The 25,783-nt window shown below is 44.2% G+C and overlaps 3 protein-coding genes across 3 annotated transcripts in view; 1 reads left to right on the forward strand and 2 right to left on the reverse strand.

The window, feature by feature from the left end:
- Window positions 1-378: 378 nt before the first annotated feature.
- On the reverse strand, window positions 379-9,276 carry abhd12 (abhydrolase domain containing 12, lysophospholipase). Its single transcript, XM_083897222.1, has 14 exons — window positions 9,218-9,276; window positions 7,029-7,191; window positions 4,241-4,362; window positions 4,014-4,119; window positions 3,744-3,863; window positions 3,618-3,648; window positions 3,478-3,523; window positions 3,263-3,392; window positions 3,125-3,162; window positions 2,938-3,017; window positions 1,322-1,404; window positions 1,015-1,093; window positions 809-936; window positions 379-501 (listed from the first exon to the last, which is right to left on the reverse strand). The coding sequence occupies exons 2-14, from the start codon at window positions 7,187-7,189 to the stop codon at window positions 465-467; spliced, it is 1,161 nt and encodes a 386-aa protein (XP_083753348.1). The 5' UTR covers window positions 7,190-7,191; window positions 9,218-9,276; the 3' UTR covers window positions 379-464.
- Window positions 9,277-9,452: 176 nt separating this feature from the next.
- Window positions 9,453-11,319, forward strand: gins1 (GINS complex subunit 1 (Psf1 homolog)). The gene is made up of 7 exons (XM_083898203.1): window positions 9,453-9,569; window positions 9,747-9,811; window positions 9,996-10,094; window positions 10,628-10,718; window positions 10,815-10,931; window positions 11,034-11,108; window positions 11,189-11,319. Exons 1-7 carry the CDS (start codon window positions 9,495-9,497, stop codon window positions 11,255-11,257), a joined length of 591 nt encoding a protein of 196 aa, XP_083754329.1. The 5' UTR covers window positions 9,453-9,494; the 3' UTR covers window positions 11,258-11,319.
- Window positions 11,320-11,956: 637 nt separating this feature from the next.
- The window catches only part of ninl (ninein-like), a gene marked incomplete at its 5' end in the record, with an annotated part of 17,864 nt that continues 4,037 nt past the window's right edge, over window positions 11,957-25,783 (reverse strand). The window contains 23 exons of the mRNA XM_083897494.1: window positions 11,957-12,206; window positions 12,283-12,396; window positions 13,228-13,431; window positions 13,518-13,631; window positions 13,733-13,882; window positions 14,267-14,413; window positions 14,498-14,611; window positions 14,687-14,803; window positions 15,838-16,005; window positions 16,087-16,156; window positions 16,379-16,483; window positions 17,072-18,331; window positions 18,551-18,688; window positions 18,888-19,060; window positions 19,142-19,222; window positions 20,550-20,689; window positions 20,900-20,968; window positions 21,292-21,451; window positions 21,880-21,966; window positions 22,920-23,030; window positions 23,181-23,355; window positions 24,995-25,135; window positions 25,476-25,612. Of these exons, the coding sequence (XP_083753620.1) occupies window positions 12,015-12,206; window positions 12,283-12,396; window positions 13,228-13,431; window positions 13,518-13,631; window positions 13,733-13,882; window positions 14,267-14,413; window positions 14,498-14,611; window positions 14,687-14,803; window positions 15,838-16,005; window positions 16,087-16,156; window positions 16,379-16,483; window positions 17,072-18,331; window positions 18,551-18,688; window positions 18,888-19,060; window positions 19,142-19,222; window positions 20,550-20,689; window positions 20,900-20,968; window positions 21,292-21,451; window positions 21,880-21,966; window positions 22,920-23,030; window positions 23,181-23,355; window positions 24,995-25,135; window positions 25,476-25,612 (4,167 nt within the window). The 3' untranslated portion in view covers window positions 11,957-12,014. The remainder of the gene's footprint in view (window positions 12,207-12,282; window positions 12,397-13,227; window positions 13,432-13,517; window positions 13,632-13,732; window positions 13,883-14,266; window positions 14,414-14,497; window positions 14,612-14,686; window positions 14,804-15,837; window positions 16,006-16,086; window positions 16,157-16,378; window positions 16,484-17,071; window positions 18,332-18,550; window positions 18,689-18,887; window positions 19,061-19,141; window positions 19,223-20,549; window positions 20,690-20,899; window positions 20,969-21,291; window positions 21,452-21,879; window positions 21,967-22,919; window positions 23,031-23,180; window positions 23,356-24,994; window positions 25,136-25,475; window positions 25,613-25,783) is intronic.

A 25,783-nucleotide genomic window follows, 5' to 3' on the forward strand; every position in this document is an offset into this window, starting at 1 on the left:
TATAGTATGACTTTTTGTCAAATTTTGGACCAAAATGTTTTTGTCAAATTTTGGACGACATAGTATAGTATGACGTTTTTGTCAAATTTTGGACCAAAAAATAAGATGAAAAGCTTAATTTTCCAGGTGTTTTATGGGAAATGAAGTCCAGTCAGAATCAGTGTTTACTCGTCAATATCACAATGTACTGTTTGTCTCCACACACACACGACTGCAGCTGAAAATAAAGCTTTGAGCAAATCAGTCACAAGACGTCGTTTTTAAAAGAAGAAATCTTTAATTCAGAATTCAAGTCATAACAGGTTTTCAAACATTTTAAAAAACGGTGAAGAGAAAAAAAACAACATGATCTTTTTGTTCCCAACAACATTAAAAAGAGAGAAAAAGAGAAAAGAAATAGAGATTTGTTTGTGAAGATGAAGATGATGATTCTTCAGTTTCTCTGTGTTCACGGACAATCGTCCTCACTGTTGAACAGGAAGAGCCGAGGCCAGGAAATCACTGAGACAAGAAAAACAATCAATGTGAGCGCCACCTTCAGAGAGCGCACCAAAAAACAACATCAAAGTCATGAAATAAACCAAACAACAAAGACATGAAAGAAAACAAACAACATCAAAGACATGAAAGAAACCAACAAAGACATGAAAGAAAACAAACACAACATCAAAGACATGAAACAAACCAACAAAGACATGAAAGAAAACAAAGTCCCCGTTCAGTGATACTATAGCATGTCGTCCAAAATTTGACCAAAAAGTCAAAGATTTGTTTGTTTTTTTTCTGATTTTTTTTGAAAATTTTGTACCTGAGGATTTTTGGCAGCTCTGGGCTCCTGTAGATGAACTTGTGTCTGTAACCCAGTGACGAGTGAAACGGAACAAAGTGAACTTTGTGACCGCTGAGACTCTGTGAGCGGGCGGCCATGTTGTACAGCTGCAGGACACCATGTTAACGTTAGCGTTAGCTTAAACAAACAAACATTGTTACGATGTGTCGTCGTGTCATTGTCACCTTTTTTCCCAGATGAAAAGGAACAACGCTGTCGTCCTCGGCGTGAAGAATCAGCAGCGGACACGAGATGTGATTCACGCTGAAGAAACGCAGACGTTAGCATGACAATACGATAAAAAGTGACCACAATACCATAACAAATGACCACAATACCATAACAAATGACCACAATACCATAACAAATGACCACAATACGATAACAAATGACCACAATACAATAAAAAGTGACCGCAACAATACTAAAAGTGTACGATAAACAGTCCATTGTTTTGAATAAATCATGTACTTCACGTTAGAGATCACGTACTTTTCATCACTGGAGAAGCGGATGTTGTTGGCTGTGATGGTGTCGAGGAAGAACCAATCAAAGCCGGGCAGGTATCTGTACACCTGACACACACACACAAACACACACACACACAGTTAGTAATTAACCTTAAACACACTGAAAATCTTAGTCCTTAACTTAACCAGGGTTAGTTTTCATGAGGACTGACATGGTGTGTGTGTCATTTTTGCGGGGTGAGGACATTTTGGCCGGTCCTCACTTTGTTTTCATTGAATTCCTTAGGTTGCTATAACATGCTATACTCAATTTGTCAACAAAAAAAAATCTAATTTTGGTCGACATAGTCAAGGTACTTTATTTGTCCCCCAATGAGGCAATTTGTTGTGCAGCAATAGTACAGTACAGATCACACACAGTTAAAAGTTTGCCTACCTTGCAGGCATAGTTAAGAAAAACAATAAAGTAATAATAAAATAAAGTGATAAATAGTATATACATAGTATAGTATGACGTTTTTGTCAAATTTTGGACCAAAAATGTTGGGTCAAATTTTGGACGACATAGTATACAAAGTATGACGTTTTTGTCAAATTTTGGACCAAAAATTTTTGTCAAAGATTTTTTCCAATTTTGGACGACATAGTACAGTATTACTTTTTGTCAAATTCTGGACCAAACATTTTGGGTCAAATTTTGGACCAAAAATGTTGGGTCAAATTTTGGACAACATAGTATAGTATGACGTTTTTGTCAAATTTTGGACCAACATTTTTTGTCAAAGACTTTTTCAAATTTTGGACGACATTGTATAGTATGACGTTTTTGTCAAATTTTGGACGACATTGTATAGTATGACGTTTTTGTCAAATTTTGGACCAACATTTTTTGTCAAAGACTTTTTCAAATTTTGGACGACATTGTATAGTATGACGTTTTTGTCAAATTTTGGAGCAAAAATGTTTGTCAAAGATTTTTTCCAATTTTGGACGACATAGTACAGTATGACTTTTTGTCAAATTCTGGACCAAAAATTTTGGGTCAAATTTTGGACCAAAAATGTTGGGTCAAATTTTGGACCAAAAATGTTGGGTCAAATTTTGGACCAAAAATGTTGGGTCAAATTTTGGACAACATAGTATAGTATGACGTTTTTGTCAAATTTTGGACCAACATTTTTTGTCAAAGACTTTTTCAAATTTTGGACGACATTGTATAGTATGACGTTTTTGTCAAATTTTGGACCAAAAAATTTTGTCAAAGATTTTTTCAAATGTTGGACGACATAGTATAGTATGACGTTTTTGTCAAATTTTGGACCAACATTTTTTGTCTAAGACTTTATCAAATTTTGGACGACATTGTATAGTATGACGTTTTTGTCAAGTTTTGGAGCCCTTTTTGCTCTGGGGCTCCACCTGCAGACATGTTATGGTACTGCACCCTGTAGTTCTTTATAGATGTAATTCATGAAGTAGGTATTTTGTAATTGTGTTGATTTATAAAGTCGAAATGCTGGTCCTCACTTTGCCAGCACTTTTACCTGGTCCTCAGTATGCAGCACGTACAAGAATGTGTGTGTGTGTGTGTGTGTGTGTGTTTGTGTGTGTGTGTGTGTGTGCGTGTGTGTGTGTTACCATGGAGAAAGGATGACTCTTGGCTTCTTCTCTGATGTTGGTGAACGGAGACTCTAAGATCAAAGCGTCTGGAGGATTTCCTGAAAACAGAAAATGATGCGTTCAAGGAAACTGGGATAAATCCACACTGATCATTGTGTCGTGCTGTGTTCACAGTCACAGTTGTATGTGTGTGTGTGTGTCTCACCTCTGTCACACAGTCGTCTGACCAGGTTTGTGGCGACTCTGATTAAAAACAACAACAACAAAAAACAGATTCAATCTCAACGTCACAGGAAGTCACACAGGAAGTGTGTGTGTGTGTGTGTGTGTGTGTGTGTGTTACCCTGTCCCCAGTGAGTGTCCCCACACATAGAGCGGTGTTTTTTTCAGCCGCAGTTTGAGTCGATCGTACATGAAGAGAGCGTCTGACGTCATGTCGCCCTCTGCTGGAGAACCAACAGAATCACCCCAACCTACACACACACACACACACACAGTGAGCAGCAGCAGCTTTTGTGATGACACGTGTGAATATTTTGATGAGTCATGTTTTCTCACCTCTGTAATCAAAGGTCAATACATGGTAGCCTAATGAACTGAGGACCTGAAGGAAGACAGGCAGAGGAGGCGTCAGTCACATGACCTCTGCTGGTGACCCCTGTGTGTGTGTGTGTGTGTGTGTGTGTGTGTGTGTGTACCTTGTACAGCTGCACTCTGTGGTCTCCTCCTCTGCAAACACAACAGAAAGGTCAAAGGTCAGACGCTCACACTGAGGTCAGTATGTGTGTGTGTGTGTGTGTGTGTGTGAAAGATGAAAGACTCACCTTGTTCCCGAGTTTCCATGGAGATAGAGAATGACAGGGTGGGCGGAGCTTAACGCCGTGTTGTACCAGTCGCCATCTTTGTCCTGAGCGTCTCTCCACATGTGAGCGGGGACTGTGTGCCTGACACACACACACACACACACACACACACATCATGGTAAGTGTGTGTGTGTGTGTGTGTGTATATATATATGTGTGTGTGTGTGTGTGTGTATATATATATGTGTGTGTGTGTGTGTATAAATGTGTGTGTGTGTGTGTGTGTGTTACCACACTCCGATCCTGGTTCCTTCTTCAGGCTCCAGGTAATAGTTGTGTGTGTGGTTCAGTCCGAGGTCAAAAGGTCGTTTCAGGTCAATAAAGTACGGCATCCTCACTGTGGGGGAGGAGTCAGAGTCACATGACCGTCATACTGTCACTCACCCACTGCAAACTCAAGTTAAAGCAGGCAGAGACAGTTATTGATCAGTTATTGATCAGTTATTGATCAGACTCACCAAAGTTGAGGAAGACCAGTTTAGCCTGGATGGACGGACACAGTTTGATGATGACGGGGATGGAGACGTAAACGACCAGGAACCACAGTAACATCCTCTTCATCTTCCCCATCACACCCAACCTGACATCATCATCATCACCATCATCATCACATGACATCATCATCACCATCATCATCATCATCATCATGTGACATCATCATCATCATCACCACCACATGACGTCATGACTGCAGTGTACTGTTGCCCCCTTCTGGACAACTTGAGAATAACAGTGTGATGAGTCGTCGATTCGTCTGAATCTCAGCTCTCTGATCGAAGCTCCGCCCCCAAAAGACAGGAAGTCATGTTTCTGTGTGAGCATGAGTTCATGAGAGAGTGTGTGTGTGTGTGTGTGTGTGTGTAACACAACACCACTGTTACAGGATACACCAGAGTCTGCTGGACTGAACCTAAATGATTCATGTCAACAGAAGCAGAGTGTGTGTGTGTGTGTTGCAGTGAGCTGGTATCTCAGTGTTCAAACCTCAAGGTCACACAGAGGTGAACCTGCCGCAGAGAGCCCTGTGTGTGTGTGTGTGTGTGTGTGTGTGTGTGATGATGTCACAGCACTGATCTGATATCAGTGACTCTCATGATGCTGTGAGTGTTTAAATGGGCAGTTCAAGTTTTTTTTAAAGGGGCCTCAACAGGGAGGAAAAGTAACCACTCACTCTCCCACACCAAAGTCCATAGAGAAAATCAGTGATTTTAGCTCACAGGGACACAGGAGCTGCTGGTCCTCTGCTGCCTCAAGTGGTCACTTTGTGTCACTGAGTTAAGTCTAAATTAAATATTTTAAAAGCTGAATTCACTAAAATCAGTCATTGTAAGTTAGTGATGGAGGCAGCAGTGGATCAACAACTCCTGTGAACTCCTGTGTGCTGTGATGTTAAAATCACTGGTTTACTCTATGGACTTTGGTGTGGGAGAGTGAGTGACTTTGGTGTGGGAGAGTGAGTGACTTTGGTGTGGGAGAGTGAGTAACTTTGGTGTGGGAGAGTGAGTGACTTTGGTGTGAGAGAGTGAGTGACTTTGGTGTGGGAGAGTGAGTGACTTTGGTGTGGGAGAGTGAGAGACTTTGGTGTGGGAGAGTGAGAGACTTTGGTGTGGGAGAGTGAGTGACTTTGGTGTGGGAGAGTGAGTGACTTTGGTGTGGGAGAGTGAGTGACTTCGGTGTGGGAGAGTGAGTGACTTTGGTGTGGGAGAGTGAGTGACTTTGGTATGGGAGAGTGAGTGACTTTGGTGTGGGAGAGTGAGTGACTTCTTTGGTGTGGGAGAGTGAGTGACTTTGGTGTGGGAGAGTGAGTGACTTTGGTGTGGGAGAGTGAGTGGTTTACAAACTTCAGTTTAACTCTGACATAAAGACGTGATCATGTGATTCAGACATCAAAGACAAACTAACGTTCACACAACCTTAATGTGTGAGTGTTTTCATCAGAGATGGAATGTTTCCATGTGTGTGTATGTATGTGTGTGTGTGTGTGTGTGTAGATGCAAGAGGAGGAGGGGGCGGAGTCAGATAAAAGGTAAAGCTGATAAAGATGCAGGTGTCAGATTACAGCACGTCTGAATTATTAATCTGTCGCTCTCAGCATGAGCACGTTTAAAGCACCAGTACGTAACATTAGAGAAGAGCGAATTATAAATAGTGTTTTTAATTTCTGTTGAATCTACAAACTTTAACCTTTAAGATAAAGATTTTAAAGCTGCTTCATAAAATAAATGTTGATGAGATTGAGAGGTCAAAGGTCACCGGAGGTCATCTGAGACGCTGACGCCGGGAAACAGAGACAGACTTCTTCTTTCAGTGTGTGTGTGTGTGTGTGTGTGTGTGTGTGTGTGTGTGTGAGGTCACTTCCTGTTTCTCTGCAGCATCAGACAAAAAAATCAAAAGCTTTGCGTTTTTTCGCTTTTAAATGAGTCACAGTGTGTCTGTCATGTGACCTCTTCATCACATCGTCTTCATCACCTCAAACAAAACCTTCATGCAGTGCATGCTGGGAAACGAGAGTGACGACGACGACGTTTGAAACAAAAAGGTACTTATATTTGTGCACAATAAAAGAAAATAAAGGTTCCGCAGTAAAATATTAAGAATTTATGTTAAACTCATTAACGAAAGGACAGCGTTACCTGCTGTAATCTGACCTCTGACCTCTGACCTCTGACACAGATTAGACTGAGGAAGAAGAAGACGCTCAGATTATTGACCTCATGCTAACGAACGTCCTGACGACGACGACGACGACGACCAGAAACTGAGACTTTGAATGTGGAAAAACTGCAACGTCATGTTTTGACCTGAACGTCAACGATGAGTCGAAGGAAGTCAGTTGGTCTGGTTTAACCTGTGTGTGTGTGTGTGTGTGTGTGTGTGTGTGTGTGTGTGTGTGTGTGTGTGTGTGTGTGTGTGTGTGTGTGTGTGTGTGTGTGTGTGTGGTCGTCAGTCCAGTCTCAGTGAAACCAGTCAGACCAGTCACCTGGAGTCAAGTGTGTGTGTGTGTGCGTGTGTATCTATATATAGACATAGATACATATACATATATATACATATAAGTATTTATTGTATTGTAATTATTTATATTTAGTTTGACCTGAGCAGCAGTGAACTCATCACTAATCTGTGTTTAACGTCGTCGTCGTTGTTGTTGTTGTTGTTGTTGTTGTTGTGATGATGATGATGATGATGATGACGTCAGTAATAACAGACAAACACAGTCACACCTGTGCCGGTGCTCGCGCTCACCTCCTGAACGGTGTCCCCATGCTCCGCGGCGGCTCCGGGCCCCGGTGGCCGCCTGCTGCTGCTCCTCTGCCGGGACGCTGCCTCAGGTCCGGGTCGCTGTCCAGCAGAGAGCCGGTGTCGGTGTCCTGCTCCGCGGTCTGGAGGCTGCTCCGCTTCCGCATCCCTGGCGGCGGAGAGACAAAAAAAAACAACAACCGGTGAGAAGAACGGAGGAGCGGCCTGTGAGCTGGAGGAGGCCGGCTTCCTGCGTGCGCTGCCGGGTGAAGCAGCCTCAGAGTCCCCGCTGTTCCTCCAGCTGCTCCGCACTCAGAGCCGCAGAGAGCAGCTGAGCCGCCGCAGCCAATCACAGCGCCCGCAGCTCTCACCACGTGGTTCTGGCCGTGCTGCGTTCACGGCCCCGCGGGAGCGTCGAAACAGCCACATCCAAAACAAACCGTTTCAGAGAACAAGATAAGCGCGAGAGCATCGAGCTGCGTTCAAATGCACCTCGTTCAGACGAGATTCACGCAGCAAACGCAGACATTTAAACTGTGATCAATAAGAAACAAATCCGATCAATAATATACAAGTGATCCAATCAGGGCCGGCCCAAGCCTCCATGGGGCCCTAAGCAAGATGTGATTTTGGGGCCCTCTATTACTGCCAATAATACTGATTATTGATCATTCAAACACCTGCTATACTAAAGGTATTCTACTTATTCTACTCTGTCACAAATACAAATACACTTGTAAAACTAAATGTGAGAACTTTTTGTTTGACGCCAGATTTTTGCAAACTTACAGAAAAATCTTTCAAATAATATTTGGCAAAATCAGCAACTCCCCCTACTGGCGACACAGAGAATCAATACATAAAACTAAACGGTTTATAAATAAAATATTAAGATATTAAGGTCTAAAATTCTAAAAATTCACACAATCTTTGGGGGGGCTTTAAAATACACTCCTGTAAAAAAACACAGCATTAAATAAAATAAACAAATACTTAAATAATAATGTAAATCAACAGAGGCACCAAGAACAAGGTCATAAAATGGTTTAGGAATAAAATATAAAGTTAAATAATTACAAAAAAAAAAAAACGATTTGGTAAAAATGGGGAGAAAATTTCTAAATAAACTACATCAATCCAAACTTTTTCTTCTTTTTTTGTTAATTGCTCTTGGGGGCCCTCTAGTGGTCCATTGTGGTTTGAACTGCTGTTACCAGGAAATTAGATAAAACCTGCTGTATTATTAATAATAATAATAATAATAATAATAGGTCATTATGGACCGTCTGTCTCTGTCCTTTTAAATAAGCACCACTAAAAAGAGGCTTGTGACGCCCCTGTGCACTAATAACCATGTTTTACCAAAATGATGAACGTGTTCACGTCTTTATCTCAGGGATAAACTGAAGTTTGTAAACCACTCACTCTCCCACACCAAAGTCCATAGAGAAAACCAGTGATTTTAGCTCACAGGGACACAGGAGCTGCTGGTCCTCTGCTGCCTCGTGTGGTCACTTTGTGTCACTGAGTTAAGTTTAAAGTAAATATTTTAAAAGCTGAATTCACTAAAATCAGTCATTGTAAGTTAGTGATGGAGGCAGCAGTGGATCAACAACTCCTGTGAACTCCTGTGTCTCTGTGATGTTAAAATCACTGGTTTACTCTATGGGCTTTGGTGTGGGAGAGTGAGTGACTTTGGTGTGGGAGAGTGAGTGACTTTGGTGTGGGAGAGTGAGTCACTTTGGTGTGGGAGAGTGAGTCATTTAAGTGCAGTGGTTTACCGACGGAGAACAACACGAAGGAATTCGGACAGAACCAGTTGTTTTTAATAATAAAATATATCGAAGCATATTCGTTCAATAAACGCCATGATTTGATGTTATTTTCAACAGAATAAACGTGACAGGAAACTTTCACATAGAACGTGAACGCAGCATTGAACAGAGGAGTTAGCGGCCGAAGCTAATCGGCTAATTCGCGTCACGAATACAACGTTAAACCGATAAAACGGTGAATAAAAACACACGGGTCGGTACCGGGGCTCGGTACCGGGTCTCTCTGCGGCCGCTGTGACGTGTGTCACCATCCGGTCTCGCGCTGCTCCTGAGCAGGAAGTTTGATTTAAAACGGGGAAAAGTCTCGCGCACGATAATATTTAAAGACCCTTTAACAAAGGTCATTAACATTAAACTCACCTGTTCCTCAGGTGCGGGTTCGTGAGCGGCTTCACCGCATGTTCGTGTCCGGAGCGAGAGCGAATCGCCCGGAGAAGTTTGACAAGTTCGACAAGTTTCTACGGCTGCTGCTGCTGAAGTTTGTCCCTCTGCGGCTTCCGCCTCTACGTCACCGCGTCACGTGATCACAATAAACCAGAGCTCCCAGTTTTTTACCCGCGAAACGCAGCCGCACTTCCGCTCAGAGTTTGTTTTCATCCGATTAAAGGTTTGGTTTTTAATTCGTTTTCTTTTCGCGATGTTTTGTGAGAAAGTCGTCGAGTTGATCAGAGAACTTCACCGGATGAGCGACGGTCAGTTGCCCGCGTTTAACGTGAGTCACCGCCGCAAGAACTGCGTTCAAAAAGCCACACATTTAACTTCCGCTGCTTATTTAACCGAAACAAACGCTTTATAAACACGAGCCGAACACACGAGTGGACTTTAGAGAAGGTTTCTTAATGTTCGGCTCACGTTATAAACTCACAGTTTGGTTCCGTGTGTTCTTCAGGAGGACGGACTGCGGCAGGTTCTGCAGGAGATGGAAGCTCTTTACGAACAGAACCAGACTGACGTGTGAGCGCGAGATTAGTTTGTGTTTTTGAGTTAAATTTAAATACGTTAATGTTTATGTGAAGAGTTTATGTTTATATCAAGAGTTTATGTTTATATGAAGAGTTTATGTTTATATCAAGAGTTTATGTTTATATGAAGAGTTTATGTTTATATCAAGAGTTTATGTTTATATGTTGTGTTTCAGTCAAGAGGCGAAATCTGACGCGAGAACTGAACTGATCCCGTCAATCAAACTACGTCACTGCTGTCTGCTGAGAAACCAACGCTGCGTCATCGCCTACCTGTAAACACACACACACACACACCTGTAAACACACGCTCACACACACCTGTAAACACATGACACACACACCGGACACACACACACACCTGTAAACATCTGACACACACACACACACCTGTAAACATCTGACACACACACACACACCTGTGAACACCTGACACACACACCTGTAAACACCTGACACACACACACACACCTGTAAACACCTGACACACACACACACCTGTAAACATCTGACACACACACACCTGTTAACATCTGACGCACACACACCTGTAAACATTTGACACACACACACACACACCTGTAAACATCTGACACACACATACCTGTAAACATCTGACACACACACACACACACCTGTGTTTGAACTTGTTTTGAACTTGTTGTTAAAAAAGTTCAAAGTTCAAATAAATGACCTGGAAGTGCATCAGCCTGTTGATCAGTGAAGGGCGTGTGGTCCAGCAGAGGGCGCTGTGAGTGTGAGTGCAGCTCTGAAAGAGACGCTGAAACAGGAAGTGATGTCATTTCAGGTACGACCGTCTGCTGAGGATCAGAGCGCTGAGGTGGGAATACGGCAGCGTCCTGCCCGCTAACGTACGCTTCCACATGTGTGCGGAGGAGGTGAGCGCTGTCAGGTGGTCAGGGGGTGTGGTCATGTGACACACACACAGTCACCGTGTGTGTGTGTGTGTGTGTGTGTGTGTTTTCCCGCCACAGCTGCAGTGGTTCAGTCAGTATAAAAAGTCTCTGGCGTCCTTCATGAGGTCTCTGGGTGGAGGAGAAGGTCTGGACATCACTCAGGACATTAAACCTCCAAAGAGTCTCTACATCGAGGTGAGGAACCAGCGCCGCTCTGTGACCTCTGACCTCCAGCTGCAGCGTGTGTGTGTGTGTGTGTGAGAGAGCTCACAGGTGTGTGTGTGTGTGTTCTTACAGGTCAGGTGTTTAAAGGACCACGGAGAGTTTGAGATCGACGACGGAACAGTGATCCTGCTGAAGAAGAACAGTCAGGTGAGAATCTGACCGATGACGTCATCGATGACGTCATCGGTCAGACGTGTGACCTTCACTGTGTTCCTGTTTAAAAACAGCACTTCCTGCCGCGCTGGAAATGTGAGCAGCTGATTCGTCAGGGCGTCCTGGAGCACGTGGTGTCCTGATGAAGGGGGAGGAGCCAGAGAGCGGCGAGCTGGACACGCACTTCCTGTCCCTGAGGTCAAAGGTCGACATGTTTGAGTGAAACGTCTGAGATCAAGGAAAAAATAAATCGTTGTTTTTGTAAACGTCGCGTCACTGATGTCACTCACTCATTCACACACACACACACTCACTCATTCATTCACACACATTCACACTAACTCATTCACACACATTCACACTCATTCACACACACACACACATTCACTCACTCATTCACACACATTCACTCACTCATTCACACTAACTCATTCACTCACACTCATTCGCATTAATTCATTCACACACTCACTCATTCGCATTCACACACACATTCACTCACTCATTTGCATTCATTCACTCATACATTCACACTCACTCATTCACATTCAGTGACAGATTTAAATAAAACATTTTATTTCCGGTCACATGATCAAAAACAGGAAGTACCCGACAGAAAAAGTAGAAATACTGACAACACATGACGATGACATCACAGTGACATCACGTCCATCTTTGGTGTGAGCAGGAAGAACAGGAACAGATCATGTGATCAGAGCAGCAGCTGATCTGACCTCTGACCTCTGACCTCAGTCACAGACTTTGACACCGACGTAAACAATAACTTTAAAACTTCATAAAACTAAGTCACATGATTTGTCATTGGCTGAAATTCACTCCTCACAGTTTCAGGAGGCGTTCGAGCCTAACGGCGCCCCCTGCATGTCGTGCGTGCGGCAGCTACGTGGCGAGCGCGGCATGGACGACGTCTCTGAGCAGCCTGTGGAGGGCGCCGACCTTCTCCTCCAACAGGAAGTTCTTCTTCTCTGCGTGTTTCTGCCGCTGCTCAGTGACCTGCAGCGCCGTCATCAGCTGACCGTTCTCCACGTACACGTCCTGCAGCAGAGCGCTCGCCGCCGCGTTCTTCACCAGCTGTGGGCGACACGTGATGACGTCACAGCGCAGTCAGAGGGGTCATGTGACAGTGAGGACCTGATTGAAGACTGACCTGTTCTTTGAGCTGCTGGACTTTCTCCTGCAGGAGCGTCTGCACGGCCTTCAGCTTCAGCTCCACGCCCTCACACCTCTGCTGCAGCGACGACAGCGCTTTCTCGTACTGACCCTGAACACAACGCGCCGTCAGCCCAGCCACTCACACATCAACTGTCTTTAAGAACGTACAATAAAGACATAATATAGATATAATAAAGATAAAAAATTTCATAATAAAGAGATAATTAAAACAATAAAGATATAATATAGATTATAAAGGTATAATTAAGATATAATAGAGATATAATAAAGACAAAGATATACTGTAGAGATAATAAAAACATAATAAAGTGATAATACAAAGATAATAATTATATAATAAAGACATAATGTAGAGAAAATAAAGATAAAATAGAGAATAACGACATAATATAAATATAATAAAGATATAATATAGAGATAATGAAGACATAATAAATATATAACAGATATAAAGAGATAATAAAGAGATAATAAAGATATAATTAAGATATAATAGATATATAATAGTGTAATATAGAGATAATAAAAACATAATAAATATATAATAAAGATGTAATATAGAGAAAATAAAAACATAATAAATATATAATAAAGATGTAATATAGAGATAATAAAGACATAATAAATATATAACAGATATAAAGAGATAATGAAGATAAAATTAAGATATAATAGATATATAATAAAGGTGTAATATAGAGATAATAAAAACATAATAAATATATAATAAAGATGTAATATAGAGAAAATAAAAACATAATAAATATATAATAAAGACATAATACATATATAATATAGAGATAATAAAGATATGTAATAAAGGTATAATAAACATAATGTAAACACAGAAACTGTCCCTTTAACCTGCGTCACAGCCTGAAGGGGGCGCTGCTGTGCATCAGGTGATTTGTTTGTTTACCTCCTTGATGGTGATTTGTTGACTCTGCCGCTTCAGCGTCTCCTCCAGCTGCTGACTCCGCCCCTGCTCCTCCTGTAGCCGCGCCTCCAGCTGCTCCTGCTCGTGGCCGCCTCCCCCTCTGCTGTAGACACGCCCCTGCAGCTCCTGCAGCTGGCGAGCGTGCTGCGCCTGCACCAGACTGAGGGTGGCGCCGGCCCGCGCCGCCTGCAGAGACGACAGCGACGGTTTAACGCCGGGAAGGAAAAAAGCCCTTCATTAAACAGCCACCAGGGGGCGACTGTGGTCCTGACCTGTTCTGCAGCCTGGGTCCTCGACGCCTCCAGCTCGCTCAGCTGCTCCTTCAGACTCTTCTGCTCCTGCGTCAGTTTGTGTACGTCCTGACCTTTGACCTGCAGCTCAGACAGCTGTGAACAACAACAACAACAACAACAACAACTGAGTGTTTTTAAAGTGAAGGAGGAGGAGGAGGAGGAGCAGGAGGAGGAGGAGGAGCAGGAGGAGGTACCTTGTGATGGAGCTCCTGGTTCTGGACGCTCAGTCTCTGCGTCTCCTCCTGCAGCGTGACGGACACTCGCTCCTCCTGCACCGCCATGACCCGACACAGCTCCTCCTTCTCCTGCAGGAGCGTCCGCACGCTCCCCTCCAGCTCCTCCACCTGCACACACGTTTTATTTTGAAAGAATAACGACTAAAACAAAAGATTACGTAACATATATTTTATTTTGAAAAATAACTACTAAAGCTAAAGATAACGTAACATGTATTTTATTTTGAAAGAATAACTTTTAAAAGTAAAGATTACATAAAAAATATGTATTTTATTTTGAAAGAATAACTACTTGAACTAAAGATGACAAAAATATGTATTTTATTTTGTAGGAATAACTACTAAAACTAAAGATTACATAAAAATATGTATTTTATTTTGTAGGAATAACTACTAAAACCAAACATTACATTAAAACATGTATTTTATTTTGTAGGAATAACTACTTAAAACATTATTTTATTTTAATCTGAAACTTTTTTCCGTGCTCACCTTGTCGCGAGCGTCCTCCAGCTTCCTCTGCAGCTCGGTCACTTCCTGGGCGTGGCCGAGTTTGTCTCGCGTGGCGGCGTGGAGCTGAGAGCGAATCAGCTCGTTCTCCGACTGCAGCGTGAGGCCGGAGCGCTGCAGCGCCTCCACCTGTGAGGACAAAGTCACTGCGCGTCAGAGGGCGGCGACAGAAGCAGCCAGAGGCTGTGATTGGTCCGTTTGTTTTGTCGTCACCTGGTGGCTGCGGTCGTCGGCCTCTCGCTGCACTTTGACCTTGTCCTCGTCCGACCACTGCAGCTTCAGCGCGGCGCCGCTAAGCTCCGCCTCCAGCTCGGGCACACGCTTCAGCTGACCAATGAAAACAAACAAACAGTTTGAGTCTCGAAACATCGGCGAACCGCGATGAAGGCGGAGTCCGCGCACCTTCTCCCTGCAGGAGCTAAGCTCCGCCTCCAGCAGGTGGCGCTCCTGTGTCCACGCCGTCTGCACCTGCTGCTTCTCTCTCTCCTGCTGAGTCATTGCTGTCTGCAGCCGCCGCACCTGAAACATGACGTCAGCATATAATGAGACATAATAAAGATTTAATAAATATATAATAAAGACATAATAAAGATATAAACAAGAAATAAAGATATAATAAAGACATACTGAAGATATAAAGATATATTAAAGACATAATAAAGACATAATAAATACATAATAAAGACATAATAAATACATAATAAAGACATAATAAAGACATAATAAAGAAATAAAGATATAATAAAGATATAATAAAGAAATAAAGATATAATAAAGACATAATGAAGATATAAAGATATATTAAAGACATAATAAAGACATAATAAATACATAATAAAGACATAATAAAGATATAATAAAGACATAATAAAGACATAATAAAGAAATAAAGATATAATAAAGATATAATGAAGATATAAAGATATATTAAAGACATAATAAATACATAATAAAGACATAATAAATATATAATAAAGACATAATGAAGATATAAAGATATATTAAAGACATAATAAATACATAATAAAGACATAATAAATATATAATAAAGACATAATGAAGATATAAAGATATATTAAAGACATAATAAAGACATAATAAAGACATAATAAAGACATAATAAAGATATAATAAAGACATAATAAAGATATAATAAAGATATAATAAAGACATAATAAAGATATAATAAAGACATAATAAAGAAATAAAGACATAATAAATATATAATAAAGACATAATGAAGATATAAAGATATATTAAAGACATAATAAAGACATAATAAAGACATAATAAAGACATAATAAAGACATAATAAAGACATAATAAAGATATAATAAAGACATAATAAAGATATAATAAAGATATAATAAAGACATAATAAAGATATAATAAAGACATAATAAAGAAATAAAGACATAATAAAGACATAATATAGCTTTAATGATATAATAAAGATATAAAAACAAAATAATGAAGTTATATCCATATATTGAACAGAAATAACGTAGAATAGATAAATATGGATGCATGTGTTTAACATCATGACCTCTGACCTCAGCTCCCTCCTCCCCCTGCTCCTTGGAGACGGTTGCTAGGCGCTCCCTTAGCAGCCGCAGTGACTCCTGGTCTCCATGGAGACGAGCGCTCAGCTCGGCGTTGTCGCTGCTCAGCTGCAGGTTCCTGCTGCTCAGATCCAGAACTTCCTCTCTGTACCTGGAGTTCTGCAGAGGGGGGGGGGGGTGAGTGAGGAGGTCAGAGGTCAAAGGTCAGAGGTCAGAGGTCACAGGGGGCGGGACTCTCACCTCCCTGTGCAGACGCTCCTCCTCCTCTCGGCTGTGTTCATGTTCTCTCTGCAGCTCGTCCACTTTCCTCCTTTTTTTAAAACATTAATACGAAATTAAAGAATCAAAAGTCATTGAATTTAAAAAATTGTCATTAAAACTTTTGTCGAAGAATTTTTTGCGACTTTATTTTAAATCACATTTTCCAGAACATTTAAGACGACGCGTTCACTGCACCGTTAATCACATGACGTTCATAAACACACACAGGCTCCGCCCCCGTCTCCGCCCCAAGCCCCGCCCCCCTTCTCACCTCTTCTTGTCGATGTCGTCCTCCAGGTTCTGGACCTCCTGCTGCAGTACCTTCAGTCGCTCCTGGAGGGCGCTGTTCTCCACGCGAACTTCCTCCAGCTGCGTCCTGAGACGCGTCGTCAATCGAAGGAGAGAAAAAAAAAATAATCGATCGGAAACTAAATGATTTGCTGCTCCATGCTAACATGCTAACAACACGCTAACATGCTAACAATCAGATTAACGATGATCAGGTGACCAACGACCTCGTGTGCTTCGAACGCATCATCACAACAACGTCAGAGAACCAATTCACTGAAGTTAGTTTGAGTCTGTGATTTCTGCGTCACATGATCACACACACACACACACACACACTCTCACACACAGACACACACACACACACACACACACACACACACTCTCACTCTCACACACCGACACACACACTCTCACTCTCACACACACACACACACACACACACACCCACTCAAACACACACACACACACAAGCAGACGAGGCCTGAAGTCACGAATGTGATGATGTCACAGTGATGATGTCACAGTGATGGGGGCGTGTCATGCAGTTTTAGATGTTCGATGAGGTTAGAGCAGCGGTGCATTGTGGGTAATCAGCCCCTTCATTCAGAGTCGGGGGTTAGTGGTCATTCAGTCGGGGGTTCGATTCCCTGACTCGGCCTCATGCTCCACAAACCTGCGTGGACCCTGTGGGGGCGTGGCCTCCTCTGGGGGCGTGGCCTCCTCCAGGGCCAGGACCAGCGTCTCCAGCTCCATCAGCTGCTGCCTCATCTTCTTCTTCTCCTCTTCAAACCTGTCCTCCGTCGCCCTCTGCTGGTCCCGAGCGCCTCGCAGCGCCCGCTCCCTGTCGTCGTGCAGTTGCTCCGCCTCTCGCGTCTTGGCGTTGATGTGCGTGCGGAGCCGCGTGACGAGGTCGGCCGTGTCGTTGAGCTGCGCGCTCACGCCTCGCAGGTGTTCTCGCAGCGTCGTGATCTCCGCCTCCATCTCCACGATCTGCGTGGACAGCTGGTCGGCGAGCCGGGCGTAGCCCGCGTTCTCCTGCCGCAGACGACCCAGCTCGTCCTCCTGATGCTGCAGCGCCCCCTGCAGGCGCTCCTCGCTGCTCCTCCTCCTCCCGTCCAGCTGCAGCTGCAGCTTGTCCACAGCCATCGCCTGCTCCTTCAGATCCTGGATCAGTCTGGCACGGTCCGTCTTCAGCGAGTCCAGCTCGGACGCTTTGGTCTTGGAGGCGCGGTGCAGCTCCTCTAGCTCCGCCCTCATGGCGCCGAGGGCGTGGTCGCGGGCTTGGAGCCGAGCCTGCTGCTGGACGAAGGCGTCGGAGAGGCGGCTGCAGTTGTCGGCCGCCAGCGCTCGGTCCTGCTGGAGGCCGTCCGACGCAGCCCGGACGCTCCCTAGCTCCGCCTCCAGCTGCCTCACCTGACTCACAAGCCCCTCCTCTCTGGCGCTCACCAGCTGAAGCTCCGCCTCCACCGCGCTCTTCTCCGCCTCCAGGCGTCGACTCAGACTCTCGTGAGACTCCAGGAAGGCGGCGCTCTCCTTCAGCTGAGAACACGCCTCCTCCAGGCGCGCCTCCAGCTCAAGGCTCCGCCCACGTGAGGCTCTGACGTCGTCCTCTAAGCGACCACAGCGCCCCCTGCACTCCTCCAGGCTGGCCTCTGATTGGCCGATGTGGAGGGCGGAGCTCTCTATGGCGTCCTGTGACCGGCGCAGCTGCTCCTCCAGCCTCGTCTTCTCTGAGGAGAACTGAGCGAGGAGGAGCTCCTGCTCTTCACTGCGTCTTTTCTCGTGTCGCAGTTTCTCCTGCTCTGATTGGACGAGCCGCGACTCCCAGAATCCTCTCTGCTCCTGCAGCCGCTGACTCTCCTGGTGGAGGAGGCGACGCTGAGCCTCGGCGTGATGAAGCGTCATCTGAGCGAACTGCTGCTCAGACTCCTCCCTGCTCACAGTGGTCATATGAGGCTGCTGACTCAGCACTTTTCAAACTAACATTGACTCAGCTATTTTCAGACTTAGTGTTAAGATGCTTTTCACACTAACTCAGTGCCTAGACGCTGACTCAGCAGTTTTCCCGCTGACTCAGCAGTTTTCCCGCCAACTCAGTGCCTAGACGCTGATTCAGCATTTTTCACACATGTTCAGACGAGTGTCGACTCACCTGACCACCATCACTTCCTGGTCCATCTTCAGCTTTAGCTCCGCCTCTAGCTGATCCTTCTCCGCACTCAGCCGCTGGACCAGGTTTCCGATTTCTCGGGCAAAGTTCTGCTCCAGCTCCGCCCTCTCCCGATGCATCCTGGGAAATGGTTCCGCGGAGCATTTAGAGGACGTTAATCGTTCACACGTTCTTTTTTTTTTACGTACGTGTGATCAGAGTTCACGTGAAAACATGGATCAATACTTTCTGATAACTCAGTGTTTAAACAGTGACTCAGCAGTTTTCCACTCAAACTTAGTGTGTAGATGCTGACTCAGCAGTTTTCACTCTTGGTCACCTGCGCTCCTGCTCGTTGCTCCACCCTCCTCCTCCTCCTCCTCCTCCTCCTCCTCCTCCTCCTCCTCCTCCCTGATGATGGAGCAGCTTCTGGACTCGGTCCAGCTCGTCCTTCAGCTGCTGAAGCTGCTGCTCCACATGAGCCTTGTTCTCCTCCAGATCACTGATCTCCATCTGAGAAGAACCACAGCAGATCTGAGTCAGCAGAACTAACATCATCATCATCATCATCATCATCAGTGATGAAGGCTTTACCTTGAATGATTGACAGATGTCTTTCCTCTCCACCTCCATGCTCTGTCTCATCAGCTCCAGACTTCTCTCATAGAAGTTCACCTGAGGACAAACGCTGCACTCTGATTGGTCTGTTCCTGTCAGCACTTCCTTATGTGGACATTATTTACCTCTGTGTGTGTTGTGTTGTTGTTAACCTGTGTGTTGTGTTGTTATTTACCTGTGTGTTGTGTTGTCGTTGTTTACTTGTGTGTTGTGTTGTTGTTGTGTACCTGTGTGTGTTTTCGTTTACCTGTGTGTTGTTGTGTACCTGTGTGTGTTGTTGTTTACCTGTGTGTGTTGTTGTTGTGTACCTGTGTGTGTTGTTGTTTACCTGTGTGTGTTGTTGTTGTGTACCTGTGTGTTGTTGTGTACCTGTGTGTGTTGTTGTTGTTGTCTACCTGTGTGTGTTGTTGTTGTGTACCTGTGTGTGTTGTTGTTGTGTACCTGTGTGTTGTTGTGTACCTGTGTGTGTTGTTGTTGTTGTCTACCTGTGTGTGTTGTTGTGTACCTGTGTGTGTTGTTGTTGTGTACCTGTGTGTGTTTTCGTTTACCTGTGTGTTGTTGTGTACCTGTGTGTGTTGTTGTGTACCTGTGTGTGTTGTTGTTTACCTGTGTGTGTTGTTGTTTACCTGTGTGTGTTGTTGTTGTGTACCCGTGTGTGTTGTTGTGTTGTTGTTGTGTACCTGTGTGTGTTGTTGTGTTGTTGTTGTGTACCTGTCTGTTGTTGTGTACCTGTGTGTGTTGTTGTTGTTGTCTACCTGTGTGTGTTGTTGTGTACCTGTGTGTGTTGTTGTTGTGTACCTGTGTGTGTTTTCGTTTACCTGTGTGTTGTTGTGTACCTGTGTGTGTTGTTGTGTACCTGTGTGTGTTGTTGTTTACCTGTGTGTGTTGTTGTTTACCTGTGTGTGTTGTTGTTGTGTACCCGTGTGTGTTGTTGTGTTGTTGTTGTGTACCTGTGTGTGTTGTTGTGTTGTTGTTGTGTACCCGTGTGTGTTGTTGTGTTGTTGTTGTGTACCTGTGTGTGTTGTTGTGTTGTTGTTGTGTACCTGTGTGTGTTGTTGTGTTGTTGTTGTGTACCCGTGTGTGTTGTTGTGTTGTTGTTGTGTACCTGTGCGTGTTGTTGTGTTGTTGTTGTGTACCCGTGTGTGTTGTTGTGTTGTTGTTGTGTACCTGTGTGTGTTGTTGTGTTGTTGTTGTGTACCCGTGTGTGTTGTTGTGTTGTTGTTGTGTACCTGTGTGTGTTGTTGTGTTGTTGTTGTGTACCTGTGTGTGTTGTTGTGTTGTTGTTGTGTACCCGTGTGTGTTGTTGTGTTGTTGTTGTGTACCTGTGCGTGTTGTTGTGTTGTTGTTGTGTACCCGTGTGTGTTGTTGTGTTGTTGTTGTGTACCTGTGTGTCCAGCTGAATGTGTAGCTGCTTCAGCTCCTGCTCATGTTTCTGCTTCAGTTGTTCCAGAGCCAGTTCAGTCTGGATACTGACCACAGGACCTGAGGGGGCGGGGCCAGAGACGTCATCCAATGAGGACAGACCTGAGGGGGCGGGGCCAGAGTTAAAGCCGCTCAACAGTCCAGTATGTGTGTGTCTGTGTATGTGTGTGAGTCTATGTGTGTGTGTTTGTGTGTGTGTGTGTGTGTGTGTGTGTGTGTGTGTGTGTGTGTGTGTATGTGGGGGTGTGTGTGTGTGAGTGTATGCGTGTGTGTGTGTGTGTGTGTGAGTCTGAGAGTGTGTGTGTCTCTCACCTTTCTGATTGACAGGCTGTAGTTTCTTCTTCACCAGAGGAGACGCCAGACGTTTCATGTCAGAGTCGTCTGCACAAACACAAACAAACAAACCAACAAACACTGTCAACTAGGACAAAGCAGAGGTCAAAGGTCACAAGTGTGTGAGGACAGAGACTCACTGTGAGACATGATGAGACACAAGACACAAAACTACTAACACACACTTGACAGGAAGTGTGTGTGTGAGAGAGAGTGGGCGTGTCCAGGATGTACCTGAACAGGTGTGACCTGCTCTACGACTCCTCACTTCCTGCTCAACTCTAAATATTTAAAAAATCTAAAGAACCAAACTATTACACTTGTGCGTGTGTGTGTGTAGGTGTGTGTGTGTGTGTGTGTGCGTGCGTTACCACAGTCAGACTCGGCGCCGACAGCCTGTTGGTCAGACCAGGTCAGGTGGTCGGCCGTGGAGGCGGAGCCTGCTGCTGACCTCGTGGACTTCCTGTCGCTGCTTTGACTCTTCAGCAGCTCCAGCTCTGAGCTCAGCTCATCGTTTCTGTCCCGCAGCTCCTGAACGCAACATCAGACACACACGTTAACATGACTCAGCAACACGTTAACATGAGTCAGCAACACATTCACCTTCATTAAGTCAAAAAAGTCTGTTGATGCTCTGATTGGCTGATTTAGACAAAAACAACGTTTAAACAGGTTTTTTTTGTCGTACGGAGAAGATGAAGAAAGAAAATAAGAAGAGAGAAGAAAAGAAGATGAGGAAAGAGGACAAAAAGAGGAAGGAAAGATTGTGTTGCAGTTGTGAGGCAGTGACAGTGAACGCCTCACAGCTCACGTCTTCTCACCTTGATTCTCTGATGGAGCAGCGTGAGGCGTTCAGGTGCACAAACATAAAAACAGACATTAAACATCCCACAGGTGTTTTCTCTGAAGGAGAACCTTGAAAACCCGAGGGTCAGTGAAGGCAACACGATGTCTCTTACCCGGCACTGCAGCTCGTACTCTTTGACGATCTCACAGAAACGCTCCTCGTGACTCGCCGCTGTGCTCGCCGCGTCCAGACCGCCAAACTGTCAGTCAGACAAAAACACAGCTGTCAATCAATCAATCAATCAATCAATCAATCAATGAAAGTCTTTGTTAAAGTGAAAAAAAACAGCTGAGACGACAAGAGCAAGAATGAAGTGAAGTCACAGGAAACTGACATGAATGATTGATCAGGGGTTCAGTTACACTGTGTGTGTGTGTGTGTGTGTGTCTGTGTTTGTGTGTGTGTGTGTGTGTGTGTGTGTGTGTGTGTGTGTGTGTGTGTGTGTGTGTGTGTGTGTGTGTGTGTAAAGATCAACAGTATCTGGTCACACTATGTACAATGTTTCTGACAAATATTGTGATTGTAATTTGATATTTTTTACAGTGTTGAGATCAAAGTGTTCACTGTGAAAATAAGACAAAAAAATATCATTGTGTTGTGTTACTTTGTTGTGTTAATGTTATGTTGTGTTACTTTGACAGGTTAATGTTGTGTTGCGTTACTTTGTTGTGTTAATGTTGTGTTAATGTTATGTTGTGTAACTTTGTTGTGTTACTTTGTCATGTTAATGTTATGTTACTTTGTTGTGTTAATGTTGTGGTGTGTTACTTTGCCGTGTTAATGTTATGTTGTGTTACTTTAGTTGTGTTGTGTTACTTTGTCGTGTTAATGTTATGTTACTTTGTTGTGTTAATGTTATATTGTGTAACTTTTTCATGTTAATGTTGTGTTACTGTTATGTTGTCTTACTTTGTTGTATTGATGTATTACTCTGTTGTGTTAGTGTTGTGTTGTGTTACTTTGTCGTGTTAATGTTGTGTTCATGTTGTGTTACTTTGTTGTGTTAATGTCGTGTTAATGTTGTGTTACTTTGTCGTGCTAATGTTGTGCTACTTTGTTGTGTTAATGTCGTGTTCAAGTTGTGTTACTTTGTCGTGTTAATGTTGTGCTACTTTGTTGTGTTAATGTCGTGTTCATGTTGTGTTGTGTTACTTTGTCGTGCAGCACTTGGTCCAGGTCTCTCTGTAGTTTGTTCACTGTGTTTTCAGCTTCAGTCAGTTTCAACTTCAAGACGCACAACTCCTCCTCCAGACGACTGTTCTCCTGAACACAACGACAACACAACAACATAAACAACAGACACACAACTCCTCCTCTAGACGACTGTTCTCCCGAACACAACGACAACACAACATAAACAACAGACACACAACTCCTACAGACATAAGACAAAAACAACGTGCAACAACGCACCTGTGTGGCGCTGCACAGCTCCTCCTGTAGCTCCGCCTCCTGCGCTCTCTGCAGCCTTAGCTCCTCCTCCAGAACTCCACGTTCTCTCTCCAGCTGCAGCAGCAGAACATCGTTCTCCTGCTCACACTGAGCACGGAGACGCGTCGCACGGTCACGGAAGTCCTGCTCCAGCTCCCTGAGCGTAACATGAGTCAGCAACACGTAAACATGAGTCAGCAACACGTAAACATGAGTCAGCAACACGTAAACATGAGTCAGCAACACGTTAACATGAGTCAGCAACACGTTAACATGAGTCAGCAACACGTTAACATGAGTCAGCAACACGTTAACATGAGTCAGCAACACGTTAACATGAGTCAGCAACACGTTAACATGAGTCAGCAACACGTTAACATGAGTCAGCAACACGTTAACATGAGTCAGCAACACGTTAACATGAGTCAGCAACACGTTGACATGAGTCAGCAACACGTTAACATGAGTCAGCAACACGTTAACATGAGTCAGCAACACGTTGACATGAGTCAGCAACACGTAAACATGAGTCAGCAACACGTAAACATGAGTCAGCAACACGTTAACATGAGTCAGCAACACGTTAACATGAGTCAGCAACACGTTAACATGAGTCAGCAACACGTTAACATGAGTCAGCAACACGTAAACATGAGTCAGCAACACGTTAACATGAGTCAGCAACACGTTGACATGAATCAGCAACACGTAAACATGAGTCAGCAACACGTTAACATGAGTCAGCAACACGTTAACATGAGTCAGCAACACGTTGACATGAATTAGCAACACGTTAACATGAGTCAGCAACACGTTAACATGAGTCAGCAACATGTTAACATGAGTCAGCAACACGTTAACATGAGTCAGCAACACGTTAACATGAGTCAGCAACACGTTGACATGAATCAGCAACACGTTAACGTGAGTCAGCAACACGTTAACATGAGTCAGCAACACGTTAACGTGAGTCAGCAACACGTTGACGTGAATCAGCAACACGTAAACGTGAGTCAGCAACACGTTAACGTGAGTCAGCAACACGTAAACGTGAGTCAGCAACACGTTAACGTGAGTCAGCAACACGTTAACGTGAGTCAGCAACACGTTAACGTGAGTCAGCAACACGTAAACGTGAATCAGCAACACGTTAACGTGAGTCAGCAACACGTTAACGTGAGTCAGAAACACGTTAACGTGAGTCAGCAACACGTTAACGTGAGTCAGCAACACGTTAACGTGAGTCAGCAACACGTTAACGTGAGTCAGCAACACGTTAACGTGAGTCAGCAACACGTTAACGTGAGTCAGAAACACGTTAACGTGAGTCAGCAACACGTTAACGTGAGTCAGCAACACGTCAACATGAGTCAGCAACACGTCAACGTGAGTCAGCAACACGTTAACGTGAGTCAGCAACACGTTAAAATGAGTCGGCAACACGTTAACGTGAGTTAACAACACGTTAACGTGAGTCGGCAACACGTTAACGTGAGTCGGCAACACGTTAACGTGAGTCGGCAACACGTTAACGTGAGTCGGCAACACGTAAACGTGAGTCGGCAACACGTTAACGTGAGTCGGCAACACGTTAACGTGAGTCGGCAACACGTTAACGTGAGTCGGCAACACGTTAACGTGAGTCGGCAACACGTTAACGTGAGTCGGCAACACGTTAACATGAGTCGGCAACACGTTAACATGAGTCGGCAACACGTTAACATGAGTCAGCAACACGTTGACATGAATCAGCAACATGTTAACATGAGTCAGCAGTTACATGTTGCTGGTCTGACCTGATCCTGGTCTGGTTCAGTGTTTCCATGCTGGCCTGATGATCGTCCACTTCTCTGATCAACTTCAGGTTCCTCTGATCGGCCTGATCCAGATCTGCTCTCACTTTGTCTCGTTCTCTGCACGACTGCTCCACACACACTCTGAAACACACAAACACACACACAACACATGTTAAACACACACATACATTAAACACACACACTCTGAAACACACACACACACACACGTTAAACACACACACACACACATTAAACACATACACTCTGAAACACATACACACACACGTTAAACACACACACAGGTTAGACACACACACACTCTGAAACACACACACGTTAAACACACACTCTGAAACACGTCTGAATGTGTCTCAGTGCAGTTGTGTTTGTCCTCCAGCAGAGGGAGCTCTGCTCATTATAAATAAACAGCTTGTGTCAGTTTACAAAGACATTTAAAAACAGAAGAAGAAGAGAAACCTACTGCAGGTGCAGGATCTCGTTCTTGTAGGAGATGAGCGCCGCCTGGTGGATGCCGTTGCCACTGACCAGCAGCTCATTGTCCAGAGCGATGGTGAGGTCAGTGAGACTGAGACGCTCGTCCAGAGGGAAGTCCAGAGTCTGAGGGAGAAACAAGCTTTTATTTTGAAGGACTCAGATCCTTCTGACCCAGCAACAGGCAGAAAGAGGCTTTTATTTTGAAGTTAAGATCGTTTCTTTTTACCTAAGCCTCACAAGGGAACAGGCTTTTATTGTGAAGGGCTGTGGTCTTTTTACCTTAGCATTAGAGGT

The sequence above is a fragment of the Microchirus variegatus genome, assembly GCF_963457635.1.
Source record: "Microchirus variegatus genome assembly, chromosome: 11".
Taxonomy (NCBI): domain Eukaryota; kingdom Metazoa; phylum Chordata; class Actinopteri; order Pleuronectiformes; family Soleidae; genus Microchirus; species Microchirus variegatus.

Excerpts from the sequence above, each read along its gene's own strand:
- abhd12 (XM_083897222.1), bottom strand. The coding sequence starts at position 7,189 with ATGCGGAAGCGGAGCAGCCTCCAGACCGCGGAGCAGGACACCGACACC. Across the intron at positions 4,120-4,240 it reads ACTGGTCTTCCTCAACTTTG|TGAGGATGCCGTACTTTATT; the intron begins GTGAGTCTGATC and ends CCTCCCCCACAG. Across the intron at positions 3,524-3,617 it reads ACAGAGTGCAGCTGTACAAG|GTCCTCAGTTCATTAGGCTA; the intron begins GTACACACACAC and ends GTCTTCCTTCAG.
- gins1 (XM_083898203.1), top strand. The coding sequence starts at position 9,495 with ATGTTTTGTGAGAAAGTCGTCGAGTTGATCAGAGAACTTCACCGGATG. Across the intron at positions 9,570-9,746 it reads GTCAGTTGCCCGCGTTTAAC|GAGGACGGACTGCGGCAGGT; the intron begins GTGAGTCACCGC and ends TGTGTTCTTCAG. Across the intron at positions 10,719-10,814 it reads TCCACATGTGTGCGGAGGAG|CTGCAGTGGTTCAGTCAGTA; the intron begins GTGAGCGCTGTC and ends TTCCCGCCACAG.